At 32.7% G+C, this 25,614-nt stretch overlaps 1 protein-coding gene across 1 annotated transcript in view; it reads right to left on the bottom strand.

Moving 5' to 3' along the window:
* Positions 1-1,376: 1,376 nt before the first annotated feature.
* LOC114327282 (engulfment and cell motility protein 1) overlaps positions 1,377-25,614 on the bottom strand; it is a 39,672-nt gene continuing 15,434 nt past the window's right edge. The window contains exons 4-6 of the mRNA XM_050646620.1: positions 12,962-13,351; positions 10,025-10,273; positions 1,377-3,795 (exon numbers count right to left, since the gene is read on the bottom strand). Coding sequence (XP_050502577.1) covers positions 3,548-3,795; positions 10,025-10,273; positions 12,962-13,351 — 887 coding nt within the window. The 3' untranslated portion in view covers positions 1,377-3,547. The remainder of the gene's footprint in view (positions 3,796-10,024; positions 10,274-12,961; positions 13,352-25,614) is intronic.

The following is a 25,614-nucleotide window of genomic DNA, read 5'->3' as shown; positions in this document are numbered from 1 at the left end:
CACACAACCAGTTCGGGTTCATAAATGCTGTTGGTACTAGAGAGGCTTTGTTTTCAATACAAGTTTTATTTCAGAGATGCAGAGACGTCAATTGCGACGTATACGCATGTCTGGTTGATTACGAGAAAGCGTTTGATAGAGTACAACAAGCCAAGATGATGCAAATACTAAAAGAAGCAGGAATTAACAACCAAGATCTGAAAATAATTAGAAACCTTTACTGGAATCAGGTTGCAAACCTCAGAGTTGACGGTGAACACACCGAATATGTGAAAATCATGCGTGGAGTGAGGCAAGGCTGCATTTTATCCCCCCTAATTTTCAATCTTTACTCTGAAAGAATATTTATCGAAGCTTTGCAGAAACTGAAAAAGGTATTCTACTAAACGGGTACCGGCTAAATAACATCAGGCATGCAGATGACACCATAATATTTGCGGACAACCTTGAAGACCTACACGTCCTCATTAACAAAATCACGTATTACGATTCAACAATATGGACTCAATATAAACGTAAAGAAGACAAAGCTTATGATCGTAAGCAAGAAAAAGATAACAGAAGGTCAACTCTACATCAACCAAACCGCTGTAGAAAGAGCGAGGCACTACAACTACCTCGGCACCATAATAAATGAAGAAGGGACCAACAACCAACAGATAAGAGCGCATCGGAAAAGCTAGATCAATCTTCAACCGTATGGGGGCGTTTTTCAAGAGCCACAACCTTTCTCTTGGTATAAAAGTAAGAATGCTGAGATGCTACGTCTTCTCTGTTCTTTTTTATGGTGTTGAATCATGGACCTTGAACGAAGATATGTGCCGAAATCTGGAAGCATTTGAGATGTGGCTGTATTGAAGAATTCTTAAAATCCCATGGACTGATCGGGTCACAAATGAGGAGGCCCTTAGAAGAATGGGGAAGAACCGAGAAGTACTAATCACCATCAAATCTCGAAAGTTAAAATACTTTGGACACATTATGCGAAATGAATCCAGATATGCCCTCCTACAAGCCATCCTGCAAAGAAAAATATTTGGAAAACGTACAGGAAGAAGAAGACCATCCCGGTTAAAGAACGTCAGAACCTGGTTCAACACAACATCTGTGCAGCTTTTCCGCGTTGCTACAGATAACGTGAAGATTGCCATGATGATCGCCAACATTCGTCACGGATAAGCACATCAAGAAGATGTTTTCCATATTTTGCCTATTCTTAGCGCACTCGTCACTGTGTAGTTAATGAAGGGTACCATGAAGGAGTGTGAAATACCAGCCTGAAATAGCAAGTGATGTCAGGTCAAGATGTCAGATGATAAGTTTAGTTTCAATAAAGGTCTTTAGATGTGGTGTTTACAGAAAATTAATAACTAAAATGTTTCTTGCGGTATATATTCAAAATCAGACACATATATAATCAGATCCTAAAATAGAATAACATAAGATATAAAACTTAAAATAAAATATTCCTTAATACTGATCATACCAAAATAATTAAATAATTATTTGTGGACAATCAGTAATCTAATGGTACAGTCATGCTCAGATCTATTAAAATAATACATAAATTACATTATAAAAAATAGGCTATACAGATTCCTATGCTATATTTGGTTTGTGTATAAAATTACATAAATAGGAGAATACCTTAAAACACCAATACATATATTTATAAACCACAGTATATGCTTTTATTGGAAAAACATGAGCAGCTATTGTTTTGAATTTGAATTCTTTTGTACAATTTTTATGAAATTTTTATTCTGCAACAAGATTTGCTCACTTATTTTGGTTTTCTTTATATGTAGTGACTATTTTTCCTTCTTCTTCTAATGGTGCTACAACCCTTTGTGAGTCTTGGCCTGATATTCCTCTACGTCGTCTATCCATCTTTTCCGTAGCCTCTCTCTTGTTTTAATTCCTTGGGGCTTCCATCTCTGGATTACTTTTACAGCTCGATTATCTGGCATTTTTTTAAGTGACCAAGACAGTTTAGTCTTTGTGAATTTACAAATCTAACAATATCTGCGCTCTGCATTAGTTCATTTAGCTCTTAGTTCATTTTAATTTTCCACGAACCATCGCTGCAATGGGTTGGTCCAAACATCTTTCTTAGTAGTCATGTCGCACAGTTGTTCCACATGCTGAAAACGTGGTCATAAGGCGAAAAAAAGTCGATATCTAGGGATTTTCATGTTTAAAGTTGTTTTCTCATACTATCGTAGAGTCGTAATACGCAGGTATAAGGATCGAACTGGATGTATTCTGTTTCATAGCTCAGGAACAAGTGAGCCCTGTCCAAGGTTATTTTGGCAGGCAGAGAAAGTGAAAAAGAACGCGTATATTTAAAACGCTGTAAAACGTTTTGTAGTTTATCAATTTTATTGCTTTAAAGCAGATTCTTCTTTTTTTTAAGTATGTAGTAATGTATGGTGTAATTTAACTTAAGATTTAGTAACAATAAACGCCTTAAATTTGTTAATACATAAATAATGAAAATATACTTGAATAATCAAAATTCTGTAAAGATACATCCAAAAAGTACAAAATTCTGCATAATTCTGCGACTAATGTTTATTAATCTTAAAATATATAATAAGAAGATACAGAATCACTTTGGTTTAGCTGCCTGTAACTGCCTATGCATTTCTGGCTGTTGTTTGAATGCAAAAGTGTGAAATGACGCATATTACCTGATTCTGGCCATTGTTGAGTATGTATGGGCGGTTGTACATAAGTAATAGGTTCTGAATTTCAAAAGTCCCTTGTAATATAAAATTTTAAACAAATATGCGTTTAAAATAAAATTTTCGAATTCCTTTCTGTCATATTGGATCCGCCATTTTGTTTTAACAAAAAGTATTGTTGTTTGTTTGGGTTTATATGACTGCGGACACTAAATCCATTCGCCAAACAAAAAGTAATGTTAGATTTGTAATCAGCGACCTTCAACTACAAAATTTGACAAGAACATTTTTGTTTTCCAGAAAAAGTAATGTCAGATTCGTAATCAGCGGTGTCAAAAACCCTTAAGAACGAAATTAATTCCGAAGTGTATAAACAATATACGTTTTTAAATGTTCATTACCATGTTTTCGGCATTTAGAACCACTGTGTGTCGTAGTATTTAGTATAATCTTTTATTTGTCCCTGCCAAATTTCCCATTGTTTGTATTAAGACGTACCTACACCTGAGAAAAAGCTCTTCATGAAATGTATTTGTTTTTTTTTGTGTAAATTATTTTAAACAATGATTTTTATAAATAATATTTAATAATTTAAAATTCAATGTAGCTATTTTTAATAAGCTTTTGTTACAAAATTAAAAAAATTAACGTGTCTTAGTTCGACAATCAAAGATCTGCGGAAGAGCAACAATAGAATAGTAAATCCAGTAAAAGTGTAGTGGTTGGTTTATAAATATAGTATTTTCGATATAAAAATTAAATAAATACGATTTAAAATATAGATACTCTAAAATAGATCTTAAAATACATAGAAAAAAACTAATAAATATATTTAACAACCAACTGGTATTACGGAGCCACTAATTCAGATCGTAACAAAAGTGATAATGTGGTGGATCGGGTGGTATTGGTGGAGGATCCTGTGGTATAGCGACGCCTTCTGCATCGAGTAACCTTAGTTTGATTTCCATGCTGAGCAAAGTGTCAAGATCTTTTTCCGTTTCTTTACTTTGCATTCTTTGGCCTATCAAAGAATTTATACCGTCTGTCCAGTAGGCTAATGCTTGTTCGTCGGGAGCTACGCAATCTAGAGATTGCAAGTCCACGCCTAAAAAGAAAATTTGATTTAGGATAAAAGATAACTTTTTATTGTGCAAAATCACTTCTTTTACTGGAATCCATCCTAAATAGAACAAAATTTTCGCAAATTAAAAAAATAAACAAGCTAATATAACAAATTTGGACACAAAACACACTACGAGACTATTGGAACAGATGTATTATAGTACCTATCTATAAAAAAGGAGATCGGGTGGAGTGCGAAAATTACAGAGCAATAGCCTTTATTAAACACATAAAATTCTAGCAAACGTACTAAACAGGAGACAAATCATGGTCTGAACGAATATTAGGAGAATACCAGGACGGGTTCAGACCGGGGAGATCGACAACTAATTCCATACATACAGTGGAGCAAATAATTCAAAAATTGAGAGAACAGACAACAGAGAAATACACCTAATTTGGAATCCAAGAAAAATTAAGACATACGCTAACAGTAAGCCTAAAGATTACCACAGCAAAAATCAGTTTTAATGGAACAACTTCTAAGGAGATCAAAGTACAAAAGGCGTGAAACGCGGTGACTATCATCTCTCCAACACTATTTAACCTGATATTCGAAGTATCCGGAGGAAAAACTTTTCAAACAAAAACATTATTACAAATTAACTTCAAGTAATAGCATATGCAGATGACCTAGTCATCATAGAGAAGATGAAGATGACTCTTATAAATGCAGTTGAAAAATTAGATAAAACCAGCATAAAACAAAATACATGAGAAATACATAAGGAAGGACGACACAGCAACTTAGAAATATTTAATAACAGAACCATAAAGAAACTGTATCCACCTTTAGCTACTTGGGAGTAACAATAGAGAAAACTAGAAAAGAGAGCACAGAGGAACGAATTGTAAAAGGCAAAAAACATAGAATGAAATAAACCTGAGTTAGAGGAACCGTAGGTCAAAACACAGGTTGTGTTTTGACCTACGAAGCATGTCCGCTTACCAAGTCCCTCACCTAGCTATCCTATTAGCATAATCTGGACGTTTAAACATGTTAACGATGAACTTACAAAGCATCCCTTGTAACGGCATGTAAGTGGATCAAAATTATATAGTTTTTTAGAAATTTTTAATAATTTTAAAATTTAACTTAATTTAACAAATAGTCATAAACCGCATGCATCTATGTGCCTGTGCGTGCTTATGAGTACCTGTTTCTCATATGTGTGCATACGTATGTACCAGTTTGTTATTCTGAAATGTCAACAGTTACACCCTTTCAAAATTTTTGGGCTTTCTATTTGCATTTTGATACAACCAGACAATATTCTAACTCTGGCTTTCTTTAATTGTAACATTTAACTACTTGTAACGCCGACCTGAAGATGATCTGAATATTGTAGATATCGAAACCGGTCGTCGAAGTATTATTAAATGAAATATTGAATGGGTTGCATATGTGAGTCCATGTTAAATGTAGTAATGAAACAAAGACTTACTCACAATCATTTAATTATACTTTGACGACCGGTTTCGATCTCTACATTATTCAGATCATCTTCAGGTCGGCGTTACAAGTAGTTAAATGCTACAATTAAAGAAAACCAGAGTTAGAACATTGTCTGGTTGCACAAATGTTAATAGAAAGCTAAATTCGAAAACATTTTTGAAATAAAGGTTTGCAACTGTTGACATTTCAGAAATGCGATACATACAAATGCACACTTATGAGTAACAGATACTCATAAGCATGCATAAGCAAATGGATGCATGCAGTTTATGAATATTTGTTGAAAAGTTTAAAAATAAAATTTTTTAAATAATTTTTAAAAAAATTAAAACTAATTAAAATATTAATCAAAATTAAATATGCTTCCAAAATTCAAAAAATAATAATAATAGATAGTAATATTGCTCTGATCTACTTACATGCCGTTACAAGGGATGCGTTGCCACTTAGTTGTTAACATGTTAATACGTCCAACTTATGCTAATAGGTTAGCTGGAAGAGGAATAGGGCAAACAGACATGTTACGAAGGTCAAAACACAGTAAATTTTTTACTAATTTAGTAAACTTATGCTAATAGGTTAGCTGGGAGAGGAATAGGGCAAACACATGTTACGAAGGTCAAAACACAGTAAATTTTTTGAAATTTGAATGAAATTTCATTCAAATTTCAAAAAATTTACTGTGTTTTGACCTTCGTAACATGTCTGTTTGCCCTATTCCTCTCCCAGCTAACCTATTAGCATAAGTTGGACGTATTAACATGTTAACAACTAAGTGGCAACGCATCCCTTGTAACGGCATGTAAGTAGATCAGAGTAATATTACTATCTATTATTATTATTTTTTGAATTTTGGAAGCATATTTAATTTTGATTAATATTTTAATTAGTTTTAATTTTTTGAAAAATTTTTTCAAAAATTTTATTTTTTAACTTTTTCAACAAATATTCATAAACTGCATGCATCCATTTGCTTATGCATGCTTATGAGTATCTGTTACTCATAAGTGTGCATTTGTATGTATCGCATTTCTGAAATGTCAACAGTTGCAAACCTTTATTTCAAAAATGTTTTCGAATTTAGCTTTCTATTAACATTTGTGCAACCAGACAATGTTCTAACTCTGGTTTTCTTTAATTGTAGCATTTAACTACTTGTAACGCCGACCTGAAGATGATCTGAATAATGTAGAGATCGAAACCGGTCGTCAAAGTATAATTAAATGATTGTGAGTAAGTCTTTGTTTCATTACTACATTTATTATTAAATGATTGTAAGTCTGTGTTTCTTTACTTCATTTAAAATGAACTCACATATGCAACCCATTCAACATTTGAATATTGAAATGTTTATGATTATTTATATATCTACTATACATGATATAGCCTTGCAAACATTATTCACGACAATACACGTTCCCGATAAAACATATGTTAATGATGGCCTCTAGCCAGTGGCGGATCTACGGGGAGGGAAAATGAGGAACCCCCCCCCCCTAACAAGGTCCAAAATTAATGAAAAAACATTGTTGAAACATAAAAATACATTAGCTGACATGAAACCGAAACCACGGAAGGACAAATTCAATCCAATAAACACGCCAGTTAGGAAAATTAAGGGAACTTTAAGGTTTTTCATTGGAAGTTCCCTATTAACGCAAATTTTACCTCCCAAGGCAAATTTCTAAATCCGCCACTGCGTCTGACACGAAAAAAATCTTTAATTCTAGTCCGCCATTCCGAAATGGTAGACGGTGGATCTGTCTGATTCCTTCAGCATTCCCAATATGTACGTATCTGGTGGCGTTAGTTCTGGTAAGTCGCAACTCCCAAAATGATCGCATAGTATTCGAAGAGACTCCCTGGAAGTGTGACAGGTTGTCCCGTCCTGCTGAAACCATTGTTGATTCCAATGGACCGTTTTCGTGACCTTTTCCGTATGACCGAAAACAGTACTCTATCATAAAAATTTTTTCTGCAAAATTGAGAAGCATTCTGAAGCACCTATAGTGGTACGCCTTAATTACTATTTTTGTTAATTTTATTTTCTTAATCTTTAATAACTTTTCTCAAAACGAAATAATATTGGTCATATAAATTCACATGTAATATACAAACCAGATGCTAAGAAGAGCACGGATTTACGAAACGAAATGTATCCTTGACCATATGTTTTTGGTGTGTTCAGTTTAACAAACTGAATTCCCCATAAATGAATTACCTTATCAGACCTTATGTCAATAACTCACTTTGGACATGCATTCGAAAACGTTTCCTAAAATTGCAGAAATGTTTCAACTTTTAAACGCCAGATCTAAATAATTTATTGCCTTTCTGGTCAGATGGTAGAAACACAAACAGATTAGCGTCTGTGGTTTCTTTCAGCCACTCAGTCGGTTACTACACCCCGGTGATAGATAGGGTTTTAGGTCGTTGTTTTTTTTTCATTGATTCAATATAAGTAGTAGTTAGTTCAAATAAATAAAATCTGGTCTTGTTTAATAATCATAAATAATTGTATCTTAAAATTTAATAGGGAATCGGGTCGTAAAATTTCGTCGAGGATTTTAAATAGGGAATACGTCTAGTAGGTTTTTTTTTGTATAGTATATAAAGAGTCACTGACCAGCTCATTTATATAGACCTTTTTGCTATTCCAACGGACTTTTGCTTTGGATTTTCTATTGATACCTTTACTTAGCGGAGTGTGTAGTGGTTCATTGCATGTTAGTGGCTTTTTGGTCCTGTTTGACCATTACACCACCACTACCACTGTTATTGTGTTTTGAGTTATATGTTACATTGTTAATATATATAATATAGTTATTGTTAATATATTTGGCATTAGAAATGTTGATGGTTTATTTCAGTCTGTATCACTAGTATATAAAATAGCAAGACAAGATTAGTATTTAGTTTTTGTGTTTCAGGTGGTCGTGACCAGTGTCATTTAGTTCCTGTCGTTCGTTACTTCAAAAATCTCGAGCTGTTCAAATTCTGGACCCAAAACTTAGGTTTTTTTTGAAGTTATACTTCTTTACCGGCGATAGAGGGTGATTTTTTTATATGTTAAAACCTATCAGCCCGGCGCATGCGCATTATAACTTTGTTCTGATTGGATGTTCAAATGACATGTCAAAAATTATCCGATATGGCAGCTGTGATTTGGAGGTAAAGGTAAAAGTAAACAAATGTATAATATATTAGTTTTATTGTTGTGAGGACAGAAACAAAAAAGTTTATAATATTGTAGTGACTTTTAAATAGTTTTTAAAAGCAACAGGTACGTAATAATTGTTAATGTATCATGGGTATAAACCTACCTATTTGATCTGCCAAAATACATAGTATGTAATACTTTTATTTATATAATTTGATTACCATCAAAATTTCTATCAATATTCACTTAATATATTGTTTTTTTACTCTATGTTTTGTTGTATTTTTTCAATTCTAAATCATTTCAATTCAAAATTAAAATAATTTGATCAATTTTCAAAATATCAAAATATCACAAGTTTAATCCGTTTAATTAGTCGATCTTCGTAAATAATGACACATAGTGTCCGTGGCTAAGCGGAGAAGGCGAATGAATTCCAATACCAACCGCTCTTATCAGCGCTGGTTCGAGTCCCAATAGAAACTTTCTTTTTTGTTTTTTTTTAATACATTTTATGATTGTAAGTATATTTATTATATAATTGTATTTTCAGAAAATACGTATTTAGTTAAAAAAATTTTCGACAATTAATGTTCAGACATCATTTGTGGCTTGTTTAATGTGTTTGTGTGTGTTTTATTCTTTTATTATTTTAATTTTTGGCACTGTTCTAATAAAAATGTTTGAGAAGTAGTAGGTATAAATTAGTTTAATATTTAAACAAAATATAAATAAAAAGTATATTAATTTCGTTTAAATCATATAATAGAAGTATAACTTCTTACGTGCGTACAAAGTACACACACATTCTTTTTTTTTTTCTTTTTCGCTACAGTTAAGTAGAATGAGCTTTCAAATACTGTGCCCCAGAAATTGAGCTGTCCGAGTTGGCGCCCATTTTCTTCTATCTTTATCGTCCCTTTTATCTCGGTCTATCTCAAGTGGTCTTACCTAGTTGTATTAAGTTTTTGTATTAACAGGTCTCATTTTCTTCCTAGTTACTATCATTTCATTATCAATTTTTTTTTATATCTCTAAAGCCAATATTCGGTGTATTGAAGCTAGCCCGAATACTCACTTGAGATTTAGTGTCTCTCTGTCCTTTGATTTTTCCTTCTGAGCTAAGCCACTCTTCATTTTTGTCTTAAATCTCTTCTCTCCTATTTTCCCCATATTTCGTCATTCTTCTCTTCAAAAAATCTCTATACTCAGAGTGCAGAGGCCGAAACAATAACAAACCCTCTTACGAGATGTATAAGCAAAACACCTTTTTTTACCAAAAACAAATAAGTATATTATTGACAATTGTTTGCGTTTTAACTAATATTATTTTATATAATTGTTTCCGTCAACACACACACACCTACGGGAACACACTTAACATTATCACGACATTCACATACGTTATAACGACGTTCGGAAACCACTCAATACGTTTTGGCGCCCGACACATACAAATTTCAGTATTGTGTATTTTGCCGCATACCGTATTTCCACATAGATTTTAAATCTCCCAGGTTATGATCATTCAAACAATGTTGATGATTAAGTAAAGTATGAAAGTGTTTAGCAATTAAATAAAATTAAAATACAAACCTTCAAGCGCAAGAGAAAATGCAAGCTGATGCGACGCTTTTCTACCTTTCATATGCGGACAATCTCGTCCCACTTGTAACGCTCTAATATCACAGACTGCAATCTTAGATTGAAGTTCTTCAGTAGATGGAGCGCTCTTTTCATCACAGTCTCCATAATGCAGAACCTTATGGTTAGGAGACAGGCGCATGTACCAGAATTTATCTTTAATTCGTTGACCACGAGGAGAGTATTTTGTAAATCTTGTACCTACAAAAACAATTAATATAAATACTTTTTAACCGAAACAATTTTAGGAAAACTTCTGAAAAATAAAAATGATGATCAGAGACGTACCCAACAATCTTATGAACTAAATATGTGTATATGAGCCGCAATAACCAAAACAGAGATAGAATCGGACAGAACACTTTTACGCAGTCAATGGGAGCAAGAATAGGATATTACCTCCGAATTCTATCCTACTGCATGGATTTTAATGAAATTTTGGGCCTAGCCTATACTTATCTCCTAATTCAAAGTCTACCCTATGCCCATGTGTGATTTTATCTTGGGGGTGGTTCGCACCCCTTCTTACGGGTGGAAAATTTTTTGGTTAAAATTACCACGGAATTCGCTAGAGAACCTAATTTTAAGCAAAAACTGTTCTATAATTTTTTTTTTTGAGAACTCGATACTTTTTGAGATATTCGTGGTTGAAAATTGGCCATTTTCATTGAAACATAATACTTATTCGAACGGTTTTTTGCGAATACCTTAAAAACTATGCATCTACTCGTAACTAAAAAACTATGTATATTAAACATTTTTGTAGGTTGTAAAAAAATAAAGAGACACTTGCCTTCATAAGTCTTCTAGTTATAATACAAAAAGAGATGGGTAGGTGAAAATAGTTTTTTTAGTACATTCTCAAATTGGTGTATTCAACTTGAAATAACAGAGAAACGGTCGATTTTAGGTGTATAATGCTACTAATACCTTTTGTAGTGCTTGAAAAGACCTTTAAAGTGAGCTATATTAAAGGTCAATTGCATTAAAACTATGCGAGATATGCTGCAAACAAAATTGATAACCAATGTATTTTAAGAAAAAATGAGAAGTAATTTTAACCCCCATCCACCAAAATGTAAATGCATCGTTTTCTTTCCATAATACCTCTTATTATAGTGTTATTTCTATGTTCAAAAAGTTGGACGGGTTTAAAATGAATGGTTTTTGAAAAAAAAAAGATCAAATTATAGAGCGCATTTTTAAATTTTCTTAAAAATCTTATTTTTTCTCCATGTAACTTGAAAATGATAAGAGATACAGTAATGAAAAATAAAAGGGAAATTTTTATCTGAAAAAGCCCTAGATTTTTGTGTGGTATCTTTTTTCCGCATCTCTTATCTTTTTCGAGTTACATGGAGGAAAAGGAAGATTTTTAAGAAAATTTAAAAATGCGCTCTATAATTTGATCTTATTTTTTTCAAAAACCATTCATTTTAGTCCAATCCAACCTTTTGAACATAGAAATAACACTATAATAAAAAGTATTGTAGAGGGAAAACGATGTATTTAAATTCTGATGGATGAGGGGTTAAATATACTTCTCATTTCTTCTTAAAATACATTAGTCATCAATTTTTTGCAAAATATCTCGCTTAGTTTGAATGAAATAGACATTTAGTATTGCTCATTTTAAAGGTCTTTTCAAGCACTACAAAAGTTATTAGAATCATTATACACCTAAAATCGACACTTTCTCTGGTATTTCAAGTTGAATACACCGATTTGAGCATGCAGCAAAAAAACAAACTCTTCTTACCTACCATATTTCTCTTTGTATTTTAACTAGAAGATTTATGAAATAACGAATCTCTTTGTTTTTTATAACCTACAGAAATATTTTATATAGTTTTTTTGTTAGATGCATAGTTTTTAAGGTATTCGCAAAAATCCGTCCGAAAAGGTGTCATTTTCAATGAAAATGGCCAATTTTCAACCACTAATAACTCAAAAAGTATAGAGTTTTCAAAAAATAATTATAGAACAGCTTTTGCTTAAAATTAGGTTCTCTGGCCTCTTCCGTGGCTATTTTAACCAAAACATTTTTCACCCCCGAGAAGGGGTGGGAACCACTCCCAAGATAAAAGCGCACATCGGCATATCGTAGACTTTGTTTCTTGAGCTATTCCCTATTTACTGTGAAAATATCAAGTAAATCGATGTAATACCGATGACCAAATACCCTCACTGACTGCCCTATTTGACTTTAACTTTGAGCGCGTTAGAGAATTTAAGTATCTTGGAATAACAATAACGGAAGACAATAACGGATCACAAGAAATAAACAATAGGATGCAAGCCGGCAACAGATGTCTTTATGCCGTTCAAAATCCTATAAAATTGAAACAACTAACAAGACCTACAAAGATACAACTATAATATAAAACAATCATACAACCCGTAGTTGATAGCGAAATGTGGTTGATAACAAAGGCAAACGAAGACCGACTACGTGTTTGGGAGAGAAAAATCTTAAGAAAGATTTTTGTGCCCATCCTTGATGACGCAGCAGCACAATATAGGATATGAACTAACAAAGATCTTGAAGAACTATACCTAGACACTAACATAATAAAAGAAATGAAGTCAAGAAGACTCCAATGGGCAGGACACCTCACAAGACAATCTGACGAAAGAACAGTAAGGCTGCCATGGGAATAAGTCCCAACAGGAAGGTCACGTGGACGCTCTTGATTCCGGTGGCGAGATAATGTAACAGGAGACCTTAAAGCTTTGGGCATGAAGAATTGGATGAAGATTGCTCAAGACAGAGATGAATAGAGGCGCGTTGTCGAGTCGGCTAAATCCCACGAAGAGTTGTAACGTCACGGAGTAAGTAAGATACTGATATATAAGTTTTATTTGTCAAAAATCTAAACCAATATTTACCTTCAACTAAAAACGCCAATCTTTGCTGCTTGATTAATCCCATTATTTCTGGAGTAATCTGTTCTCTTAATTCTACCACTGGTCTGGCATGAGATTCCCATTCCTCTCTAGTATTACGTTCCAGCTGCCATAACTGAGTAATCTCGTTATAAGTTAGAGTGTGCAACTTGCTCTTGAACTGATCTAAAGATGCAGGAGTTGTTTCCAGAGCACGCACGATCTGCTCTTGACCCACACTGGCGACTTTCTGAAAATCTTCAGCAGTAGCTCGCATCTCTTTCCAAGTTTTGTTAAGTAAAACGATGCAGATACAAAAACATTCTTCGAATGGATGATCGTGGGTGAAGAATAATGGTTGGTAAGTCACGCACTGTTCTGAAGGGGGTTCCCCTAAAAATAAAAATAAATATTTTTATAATAGGGAACTTGCAGAAAATTTTAAATTCGAAAAAAATGTTATAAATCACAACAGAACATAATTTAAAACATGTATCAAAGGTAAAACAGTTTTTTTGTCTTTCGTTTGGCTCCTAAAGACGATTAAAAATTCAAATTATACCAGCCAGCCCAAAACGCGTTGTGACGTCATCCGGTTATAGTATGTTTACATTCTGCACCAACAAAGTAAACAAAATTGTATATAATTTTAAATTAGATATTATAAACGTCAGTAGAAAATACGTTTGATCGTTTGAACTTATTTTAAATTCATAGAAAACTTGTACTTTTACAAAATGGCACTAAACAACACTTATAGTGTTTTTTTATTTTCTATAGTAAACCTTCTTTCCTTTCCTTCAAAAACTGTATTAAACTCCAATCTCGACAAACTAGTATATATTATTACAATGACATACGACAAATGTCATTAGAATATAAATATTTTCTCTTATTCCGCGACGATGAGCTGGCCAAATACCCAAGTAGGTGGAGGCCAATACACTAAAGAATAACAAGAAGAGTATACCTAAATATAACCATAAATATAAACATAAATAAAGTTCAACTATGTGACGTCACGGGTCGTTTGAACTATTTTAAAATATAGAAGACTTTAAATTTGTACTTCTAAGTTATTATAAGTTTTTGAAGCGTGAAATTTTGGAAATCTCATTTTTAAACAAAACTGAACATTATTATGTAAAAAAAGTGTGCAAGTTCCCTATTGCAGAATAGATTCGAGATATAGACGACTAATACATAATATATATAAAAACGCAACTATAGACAAAAATACAAATCACATCCCCATTACGAGAGGAGTTAGACAAGGAGACGTAATATCGCCAAAGCGTTTTAACTTAACCCTAGAGGCCGTCTTCAAAACTACAAATTGGTCAAAGTATGGCATTAATGTTAATGTCAATGAGTTAAACCATCTTAGATTCGCTGAAGACATTGTGAATCTAGCGAGCACATTTAGCCCAATAAATTACCGTTTTGGAGTGTAATTTTCAGGGGCAACTCCGAATTGCATGAAAATTTGAATTTAGGTTCTACTTACCCTCCGCTTCAAAGTTGAATTTGTCCCGTTGGTTACTTTTACTTGGGGGGTGACAATCACCCCTTCTTTAAAATAAGCCCGGAATAGTTCTATAAAGTTTTTTACGTAAGTCAATACTTTTCGAGTTATTCGCAATTTAAAATGTTGATTTTTCGACAAAAAAACTACGTTTTCGGACCGTTTTTCGCAAATAACTCAAACAGTAAATATTTTATCGAAAGAGATATTCTTAGCAAAAGTGTAGCTTATAAAAAAAAATGGTGTATCAGTAAAGTACATACATATCGAGAAAAAGCAAAGTTGTAGCTCATGAAAAATACGTTCTTATTCGTCTAATTCCAAATCGAATAAGTCAACACGAAATCACCTAAAATTGGGCACTTTTCGGGAAAAGCTTATTAATATTTTTAAAGTATCTAAAAAAAGCTTTATATTTGTTTTTGAAGTTATACTTCTTTAGGCGCGATTGAGGGTGATTATTTATTATTAACCTGCGCGCATGCGCACACCGACAGTATGGTATTAGTCATTATACGGGCTCTGATTCTGTGTTGAAATGATCTGTCAATAATAATTGTTCAATATGGAGGTAAACAAATGTCGTATAATATAGTAGTTTTATTGTTGTGAGGACAGAAACAAAACAGTTTATAATTGTAGTGACTTTTTAAATAGTTTTTAAAAGCAACAGGTACGTAATAATAATTGTAAATGTTTCAGTATCGCAATAAAAAATTACATAACCTATTTGGAAAATGTAAAATAAACCTACCTAGTAGGGTGGGCCGAAAAAATATTTTTTTATCCTATCGAAACGGGGTAGGTTTTAAAAGTTGCATTTGGGGTCCTAAAAGAAAACTGCAAAATATTTTTGCTGAAAAAAAATATCTTCAGTCTGCGCATTTGACTTAAAATTTCAGTTTTTTTGGTAAAAAGTAACTTTTTGGAAACAATTTTGTACACATTAAGAAATGAGATAGAATGACCGGGTAGCGTTATATATGTTTGTTAACACTAATAGAATAACCCCAAATAGTTTCATTTGTCTTATGCAACATCTTAGTGTACGCAAGAACCACCAATTTACGTGATTTTAAGGTTAAATACAATATTTTTATACCACTTACCTTTTCTAATATTTGAAGTCTAGTTGTTTTGAAAAGTCTACAGTCAGCTTTTTTCTGTACATTTATCGAGGAAAATATATCATCATTTATGCAACTCTTCGCTAGTTCATAATGAACTACCCAGGACTCACCACGAGGAGGTGGTTTCATGTCGAGTCCCACCCGTGCCCTCCCTTCCACCCAACCATGAGAGCACGTTGTTCTTTTTCTTAGGCTTTGAACTCTTTCTTAGAGTCAAACTTAGGCCGTATTGCTCTGTCAAATAGTCTAGTTCTGATTATTTCATCCCTTTTCTTTTCATCGCACACTTGTAGTGCTGATCGTGTGACTTCTTTTACTGCTCTTTCGACAGCTTGAGTATGTGTCGTTAATTTTCCCAGCACACCTTCTGCAGGAATATCTGACACGCCGTCAACCAATATTCTTTTGAGATCCTCTTCTGATAGATGCATGGTAACAGAGGGCTCAGTTACATCCATAAACTGCCATTCAATTAAATCTACGTATTCTTTGGCAGAAAAATTTCTTTTAGGAATCTCAAAAAGTCGAACTCTTTCTCTGTCGTTTTTTCTTCTGGCTTTTAATATTCGTCTGATCGCAAGCTGACGAATGTGTTCCCTGTCATCGGAGAGCATTGCCACAAGCATATTTTCGGGGTGTGCGAAGTATGCATTATTTTGAATGCACTTATAGAATCACTTTCTTTTGTTCGTGTGACATATATGATGAAAAGTCCAGCATTTTCCAAAGGTTGCTTGAACCATCCTTCAGTTTGTGATTGCATTTGATAGTGAACCAGCTTGGGGCATAAACTAAGGCAACATATTTGGCTAAATCTTTCAACTGATCTGATGGTGAACTAGATGCAATGTACAATCGGAGTACACGATCGGCAGTTGTCACCCACCGTGCATGATTCAACTGTCCAGGACTTCTATCCCCAAATCCTGGTGGTGATTCTCCTTTAGTAACTATTCTGCATATGTCGTATAAATATTTCTGATCCATACTCAAATCTACTTTGTTTAAATCTGGAAGCTGTCGAAAGAGCAGTAAAAGAAGTCACACGATCAGCACTACAAGTGTGCGATGAAAAGAAAAGGGATGAAATAATCAGAACTAGACTATTTGACAGAGCAATACGGCCTAAGTTTGACTCTAAGAAAGAGTTCAAAGCCTAAGCAAAAAGAACAACGTGCTCTCATGGTTGGGTGGAAGGGAGGGCACGGGTGGGACTCGACATGCAACCACTTCCTGGTGGTGAGTCCTGGGTAGTTCATTATGAACTAGCGAAGAGTTGCATAAATGATGATATATTTTCCTCGATAAATGTACAGAAAAAAGCTGACTGTAGACTTTTCAAAACAACTAGACTTCAAATATTAGAAAAGGTAAGTGGTATAAAAATATTGTATTTAACCTTAAAATCACGTAAATTGGTGGTTCTTGCACACATTGAAGATGTTGCATAAGACAAATGAAACTGTTTGGGGTTATTCTATTAGTGTTAACAAACATATATAACGCTACCCGGTCATTCTATCTCATTTCTTAATGTGTACAAAATTATTTCCAAAAAGTTACTTTTTACCAAAAAAACTGAAATTTTAGGTCAAATGCGCAGACTGAAGATATTTTTTTTCAGCAAAAATATTTTGCAATTTTCTTTTAGGACCCCAAATGCAACTTTTAAAACCTACCCCGTTTCGATCGGATAAAAAAATATTTTTTCGGCCCACCCTACTACCTAGTATGTATGTAAAATAAACCTACATAACCAACAAAATTTCTAAAAATATTCATCTAATATTGTTTTCTTGCTCTGTTTTGTTGTAATATTTGAATTCCGTAGACATCAAACTAATGTGGTTAAATTCGGAACTGTCAAGTTGTTCAGTTGCTCTATCTTCCAGTAAGATGCATATGCCCAATAGCCGATATCTAAAGGTGCTGGAAATTGAACACAATGTACGTGGGTTTAATCCCCAATACAAACTTTTATATTTTTTATACATTTTATGATTGTAAGTATATTATTATATAATTTTTTTAAGAAAATACGTATTTAATTAAAAATTTTCCAACAATTATTGTTCAGAAATCATTTGTGGCATTTTTCAATGTGTTTGTGTGTGTTTAATTCTATTATAAGTATAACTTCTTACGTGCGTACAAAGTACACACACATTCTTTTTTACAAAAGTTTCTAGCACCAAAAATAAACGAGTTACACTGAACAAAAAATTGGCCATTTTTTTTGCTAAAAAAAATTGTGAAAGCCTCCCTCTATTTAGCACCATAAATAAAATTAATCGTTACCGCTTTACCATTTATTTTAACTGTATGTATATTGTTTATATATGTAAGTTTGATTGGTTTGAAGTGCTTATTTTAAAAAAAAATTGGTTTTATAGTAAAAACTTACAAGCCGACAAGCCAGTGCTGGCGCGTGACCTTGAGCGAAAATACACAGCGACAAATGCAGAATACGAGAAGGTCAGCCGCCACCACTCGCTTGTCGCACTGCATATACTTGTATAAAAACTTGTATACTTTTCTAAAAAAAATTTAAAAATTTCCTTTTTTCAAAATAACTTAAAAAGTATTAGTGATAAGAAAAATCTTAAAGAATAAAAAAATGTAGGTTTTGCTATTATAAATATATTATATTAGTTTCATTTTGTTTTTCCGCAAGACAAAATTTCATTGGCTGCAACTCTGCTTCTACTGGGTCTGCAAACCTCACGCGTACACCATTTTTTCAATTTTTTAAGCTATATTTTTACTAAGAATATTTTTTTCGCTAAAATACTTACTTTTTGAGTTATCTCCGAAAAACCGTCCAAAAACATTTTTTTTTTTTTGTTAAAAATGAACACATTCACTCGCAAATAACTCGAAAAGTATTGACTTAATAAAAACACTCTATAGAACAAAAGTTACTTAGAATTAGTCATTTTATCCAATTCCGGACTTATTTTGAACGTATATTTTTTCACCCCCGAGAAAAAAAATTTCACCCCGTATTTTCCAATTTTTGTAAAATTGAGGGGGTGTAGAATTGTAAACTTTTTCTTATATAATAATAGACAATTCAACTACCTATTCCCAAATTTTCATCCTTCCTTTATTTTTTTGGAGGTTTTCGTAAAATTTTGCGTTCCCTGATCGGGCTATTTATGTCAGTACAGGGAGAAAGCTTTGTTACACAAAGCTTTGTTTACCAGAAGGAAAGGAAGATCTCTAAAACTACAGAACAATTGGAAACGCTTAATAGTTTTATAAATAAAATCAACAATGTGGTTTGTAGGGTCCAGAAGGCAGCAAACTTCAAAATGAAGGTGGTTAATCTAGACTTAAAAAAAGGTTGGTTGAATGCTAGACGATTTGTTTTGTTCCTTTTAAATGTCTCAAAAAACTCACAATCTGATAATAACGTATATAACCTACAAAACTATAGTTCAATTTAGACTTTTTACGTAACAAAAACACATTAATAGAATACAAATAACTAACCTTCTTTTCTAAATAAAACGAAATCAAACTGTACCCTAAACAATTACATTCAAAGTAAATTTCTTAAAATTATTTGTAAACACTTTCTTACTTAAACTTTGGCATACATCATTTAAAAATACCCGTAATTGTTTATTACACTAAATACGTTGATAACAGGTACAGGTACAAATTACCATCATTAAAACATATTCACTTTTTTTATTCTTAGTTCTGTAACCACACATTAATTATAAATAAATACAAACGCTATAATATCTGGTTTCACTACAACATATCATAAAGAGGAAGATTGTTTATATATGCCTTGTTACACATGATAATGTGTAAAAAAGAATTAGATGATCATTGGCACCAGTCTGAAGATAGTTTAGACAAATATTTAGAATAAAAATTATTGTGTAATGTGGAAAAATATGAATTCGGTAATTTTTAATGTAGGTATAAATATTTTTGTTTTTCTTATAGGCAAGACGTTTTAAAAAATGTATAAAAACTGAACCTAGAAACCGTAAGGTAGAAGATATATTCATTTTTTATTTACTTTTGTGGGGGGAGAAGTCTACTGAATTTCTCCAACAAACTTTAGTATGTTTCCCTTATAAAAAAAAGACTTTAAATTTTTTCAGATTTTTTGTGAGCCTTAAAAGGCAAAAAATAGCCTTTCTTAACGCTTTTTGAAGAAAATTTTTCGCGGATTCCTCTTTACGTAATTTTTTAGCTCTAGACGCCTATTTTCATAAGAATTTTTTCAACTTGTTAAATATCAAGGCACCCTTTTGGCAAAAATTAAAGGAAACCCACTTTTTAACAAAAGTGACCTTATTCAAACAGCTTTTAAGTGACGCAGCCACATTTAGTCAGTGATGAATCGAAAGATCTACAACTTCAGAAATAGATATACCTTTGTAGTTTAAAGGTTTTCTCGTGGCTCACAACTTTTCGACCTACAGACGTTTAAAAAGTGCACTTTTTACAAAAACCGCGTGTTTTTTCTGCAAACTCCGAATTGTACAAGAAGCAGTAGGGCTTTTTTGCACGTAATTTCTTATATACATATATTACAAGCTCCCAAAGGAATTTTTTTGCTTATTTGCTTTTAAACCACTCATCCGAACCTCTAAAAATCGAGAATTTTGATACTTTTGTGAGCTAATATACCTTACCCTGTGGACCCCTCTTGCTAAACCAGGGGCCATACATTCCTTTCATACATCATGAATTATGAAAGTAGCAAAATACCTTTAATTTAAGCTCTGAAAAAAGTTTATATCGTTTACGAAACCAAAGTTATGACTATTTTAAGATTTAATCGAATTGAAGGTATAGTAACAAGTGATACCGCTCCCGTATGAAAAAATATGAAGGCTGTAATTTATGTTTAGGGGTCGAAAAAATTTATAGGAAAAAGCTGAATTTTTTGCATTTTTTTCCAATAATTGTTATTTTTAAACAATAAACATTAAATTTTTCTCCCAAAAGCGTTGTATTTTTCTCCCAACTTTAAAAAATTATGTGGAAAAATTGGAGGCCCGATTTTGTTACATACTCCTTTTGTATTATTCTGAAGCTATTCCTAAGATTTTGTTTTTGAATTATCCGAATATCTCTTTTTTTGTAAGAGCTGTACAATTTTTTGTAAATACAAACACTAATTGACTCATAAACATAAATATCTTAAATAGAGGTTGAATTGATAAGATTAGAATGGCTCTCATGCAGCCCAGATCTCAATCCTATTGAGCATTTATGGGATTAATTAAAAATAGCTATTCACTGTTTCTTAGGCCTCTAGAAAATTTGATACAGTTATGGCCCTGGTAGAGGAATATCGGGCTATTCCCCAGGCAAGGATAACACATCTTTATTCGATGCCAAACAGATTGCGAGCAGTCGTTGCTGCGAGAGGTGGACATACCCGCTATTGAATTGCTTTGTTGTTAATTTTGTTTTGTGTTGTTAATTTCAGTGCGTTTGATATTTTTAATTAAGTAAACCGGTCAAACCAACGTCAGAACGTGTATGTATCGATCTGTAAATTGGTGCCGAAATTTGTAATTATTACTGTAAATACTAGTTATCAAAATTAGTTTTCGCTCAAATAGTGACTTAATAACAATTGTGTTACGTGTTAATCATCAAGAACAAGCTGTAACTTCGGTCAGTAAGAGATGTTTTACTTAATAATCTTCCAACACATACAGTGTCAAACTGTCAATAGTTTTTCACTGTTGCTATCCCGTCCAAACGAACGCCAACGGTTAGGCAACCAGTATTGCAGTGATGTATCCAAGGTTATCATTTATTTCCAGACATCCAAAGCGTTAATATAAACAAATTCAAGTTACTTCTGACTACAATTTAAATCAATGTTCCCCCACTGTTAGCAACACCATGTCTGGATCCAATTCTTCCAGTAATCTTACTGGTTCATATGCAACTGCTACTATGACTAAAGAGTTCAATAAAGAGTAAATTCAAGTTACTTTTGACTACATGAGTAACAATTTAAATCAATGTTCCCCCACTGTTAGCAACACCATGTCCGGATCCAATTCTTCCAGTAATCTTACTAGTTCATATGCAACTGCTACTATGACTAAACAACGTCCGAAGTATCGCAAGAAGACCGAGGCAATTTTATAATTAGTTGTACGTCTCTATAGTATCCAATGATTGCATATGCAATTTTTTTTCTTCATAATTTTTACCTAATGTTATTTAAGATTTAGAAATTAACTGTTATAATATTTAGTTTTATAGTCCTGTCGCCAGAGGGGGGGGTACAACGGCCTCCTTAATTCAGATGGACTTACCCAAGATTTTTTTATATATTTTGACCCGCAGAATACGAATTTTTTGGGTAACAGTTGATCCGGATGTCGATAAGATTGTTATAGACAAAGAACTTGAGGAATTACATAACAGCGATTTCTCGCAAAACAAAACATCTTTTTGTATTTTTTGGGTCATTTTAAGCAAAAAATATTCCTACAAGTTTTTTCGTAGAATGCAAAGTTTTCGAGATAACCGCGGTTGAACTTTCAAAAAATCGAACAATTGTAATTTTTGAACCCGAATAACTTTTGATTAAAAAATAAAGTAGCAATTCTGCTTACCGCATTTGAAAGTTTAAGTCAAATTATGTCGGTTTTGATTATTTGCATTGCTAGAAATTTATTATTTTATTGTTAAACAAAGCTATAAACACCTAGTATGTGAGTGATGTTTTCAATGATTTCTCATTTAAAATCGAACGAGTAGGTAGAGTAGCTACGAGTGCAAGCGAGGCAATTTCTACGTAGCATACGTTAAAACGCATGTATTAGGCACGGGAAACACTATGTGTTTATAGATTAGTTTAACAATAAAAAAATTAATTTTTAGCTATGCAAATAATCAAAACCGATATAATTTGACTTAAACTTTCAAATGCGCTAAGCAGAATTGCTACTTTATTTTTTAATCAAAAGTTATTCGGGTTCAAAAATTGCAATTTTTCGATTTTTTGAAAGTTCAACCGCGGTTATCTCGAAAACTATGCATTCTACGAAAAAACTTGTAGGAATATTTTTTGCTTAAAATGACCCAAAAAATACAAAAAGATGTTTTGTTTTGCGAGAAATCGCTGTTATGTAATTCCTCAAGTTCTTTGTCTATAACAATCTTATCGACATCCGGATCAACTGTTACCCAAAAAATTCGTATTCTACGGGTCAAAATATATAAAAAAAACTTGGGTACGTCCATCTGAATTAAGGAGGCCGTTGTACCCCCCTGGCGACAGGACTATTAAGTCCTTATTGTAATTAATTATTGTATAACCAATATTGTTTGTCTCAATGGCCATTGCTGCCGAGACACATAAATTTAAATAAAAAAAAATTAAGTAAACCTTCAAATCAGTGTTTTTATTTACAGCTTTTAAAAGAAAAGAGATATTCGGATAATTCAAAAAACAAAATCTTAGGGATACCTCCAGGATAATACAAAAGGAGTATGTAACAAAATCAGCCCTCCAATTTTTCCACAGAATTTTTTAAAGTTAGGAGAAAATACAACGCTTCCATTCACCCCAGTATAATGCCATCTAAGCAAAAAAAATTTATTATCGGAATAATAAAAAACGACAGGAGAACATGTACCTACAACTGATGCAAGAATCTTGAAAATCGGAGTACAAATAATAAAGTTATAAATTATCAAACTTAAAAATAAACAGTAGCGCGTCATCAATATTTTTGTTTTTCGAAAGTTCTACGAACTTTCAACAGTGAGGCAACAGTGCGTCGGTAATTCGACACTGACAGTAACATTATACTATCAAAAACAATAATTTTTATACTCATAGGCGCGCTAAATGTTGCCGAGTCAGTCACGTTCGATTTCTTGTTATAGAAAATCGATTTTTAGTAGATCCAATGTGACACAAAATCTAGGCATGGGATAAAAAAGTATATTTGAAGAAAGTGTATTTTTTGTTCTTCTTAATGGCGGTACGGGCTCCTTTTTGCAATATTTTATTTATTTATAGAGTAATTTCCGCATACATACTATACTCTGGGCTAATTAGCAAAATACAAGGAAAAGTTATTTACCAGCAATTTTATTGCTGGAATCGAACCTTATTATTGTATGTATTAATAATATAGGTATGCAAAGTCCGCAGATAGTGTGCTACTTATTTTATAAACAAAATGGCGCCCGAAAATCGTGTTTTTTTTTTAATTTTTGCTCTATAACTCCAATAATTCTAACTTTACACCAAAAACACCCAAATAAAAATTTACCGCAATTAAATTCTGCATAGAGACGTGTTTTTCCCGATTCACTTCGACGAAAACTTTCCCCGCAAAAAGCAGGATTTTCCAACAAAATCTTTAATTTTCAACTAAAATTTTAGATAAATATCTTGGTAATGTAAAAGCCCTTTTTGGTATAGATTATAATTCCAGAAGCCGATGGAAATTGAATGAAGAGTTTAGCAACAATTGAATTGTTAATTAAAAATTTACGGTCGCTATAATAACGACAATAATTATGATGCATAAGAATAACTATGATTTTTTCATAAAAAGACATTATACCTATCTAATGTATTTTACAGAATTGAAATTGGACTATCTAAGCGGCCTCAGAAATATTTTAAAATTATAAACAATTTTTTGGCTTATAAACAAATAGAATATCTCGAAAAATAATAAACTAAATTAAATTGTGGGAGTCCGGTCCTGAACATGGTAACACAAACTGTGTTTACATTTCAGTCCCAAAAAATCATCTTTTTTCAAGTAGTTTATATCCAAATAAACTTGAAAATAAGCAAAAAGTAATAGTATATAGTGCAGTTACCTTACGGAATAAACCAGTGAGTTTTTATTATTTATTTATTCAAAACATTACAAAGCATACCGTTTGTACGGTTAAGTGTTCGGAACTAGTTCTGGTTCTGAAACTGGTTCATAATTACTAATGAGTATACCAAATGATACCAGATCCGACCTAACTAATTTGTCAACAATCATGACTGAAGATCATCAACAACCTCAAAACAAAACCTCATATTCAACTGTGCTTAACAATGCTTCTTCAATTCAATTTCCTTCAAAGCTGCAAGCAATTTTATTTAATTCGCTACCTGATACTAAAATAGAAGAGTACTTAATAGCACTTGGTGAAGTTGTTCATCCACGGAATATTTTATTTTCATCAAGGCTATCAAATAACAGAATATGTATTTATCTCTCCAGCGAATCCCTGGTGGAAAAATTTATGTCCGGTCCAGCAGAAATAACAATTAAAGGCGAAAATCTAAAAGCACGAAAATTGATAACTCCAAACGAAAGACTGTTACTATCGGGTGTTTGCCCTTCTATTCCACATATTCTAATAGAGAATGAGTTAACCAAATTCGGTCTTAAATTAATGTCACCTTTAACCTTCCTTAGAATCGGTAGTCAACTTCCAGAATTTCAACACGTCCTCAGTTTTAGAAGACAAACTTATATTCAACCACTTGCAGATATAGACCTTCCCTCTTCTTTCTTAATGACATATGATCAAACTTCGTATCGCATATATTTAAGTTTAGATAAACCTTCATGTTTTATCTGTAAGAACACAGGTCACATTGCAGCAAATTGTTCAAATCATAATCAACAAAACGATTCCTCTCATATCCAACACCAACCGCAACAACCAATACAACAACAACCAATACAACAACAACCAATGCAACAACAACCAATACAACAACAACCAATACAACAACAACAACCAATACAACAACAACCAATACAACAACAACCACAAGAATCCCCCAAGTCTGTTCCATCACCCCTAGAAATGGAACCAAATCATCCAGTCAGTAATTCTAATGCCAAACCTTCACTTAACTAACAAACAGATACTAATTTAATGCCCCCCGTATTAATTATGGAAACTAATTGTATATCTAAGGATCAGTCAACGACCAATAAGAGAACAATTTCGGAAATTAATACTAC

The sequence above is a fragment of the Diabrotica virgifera genome, chromosome 3 (assembly GCF_917563875.1).
Source record: "Diabrotica virgifera virgifera chromosome 3, PGI_DIABVI_V3a".
NCBI classification, from domain to species: domain Eukaryota; kingdom Metazoa; phylum Arthropoda; class Insecta; order Coleoptera; family Chrysomelidae; genus Diabrotica; species Diabrotica virgifera.
The sequence above is the reverse complement of the archived record's forward strand: the minus strand, read 5'-3'. Positions and strand labels throughout refer to the sequence as shown.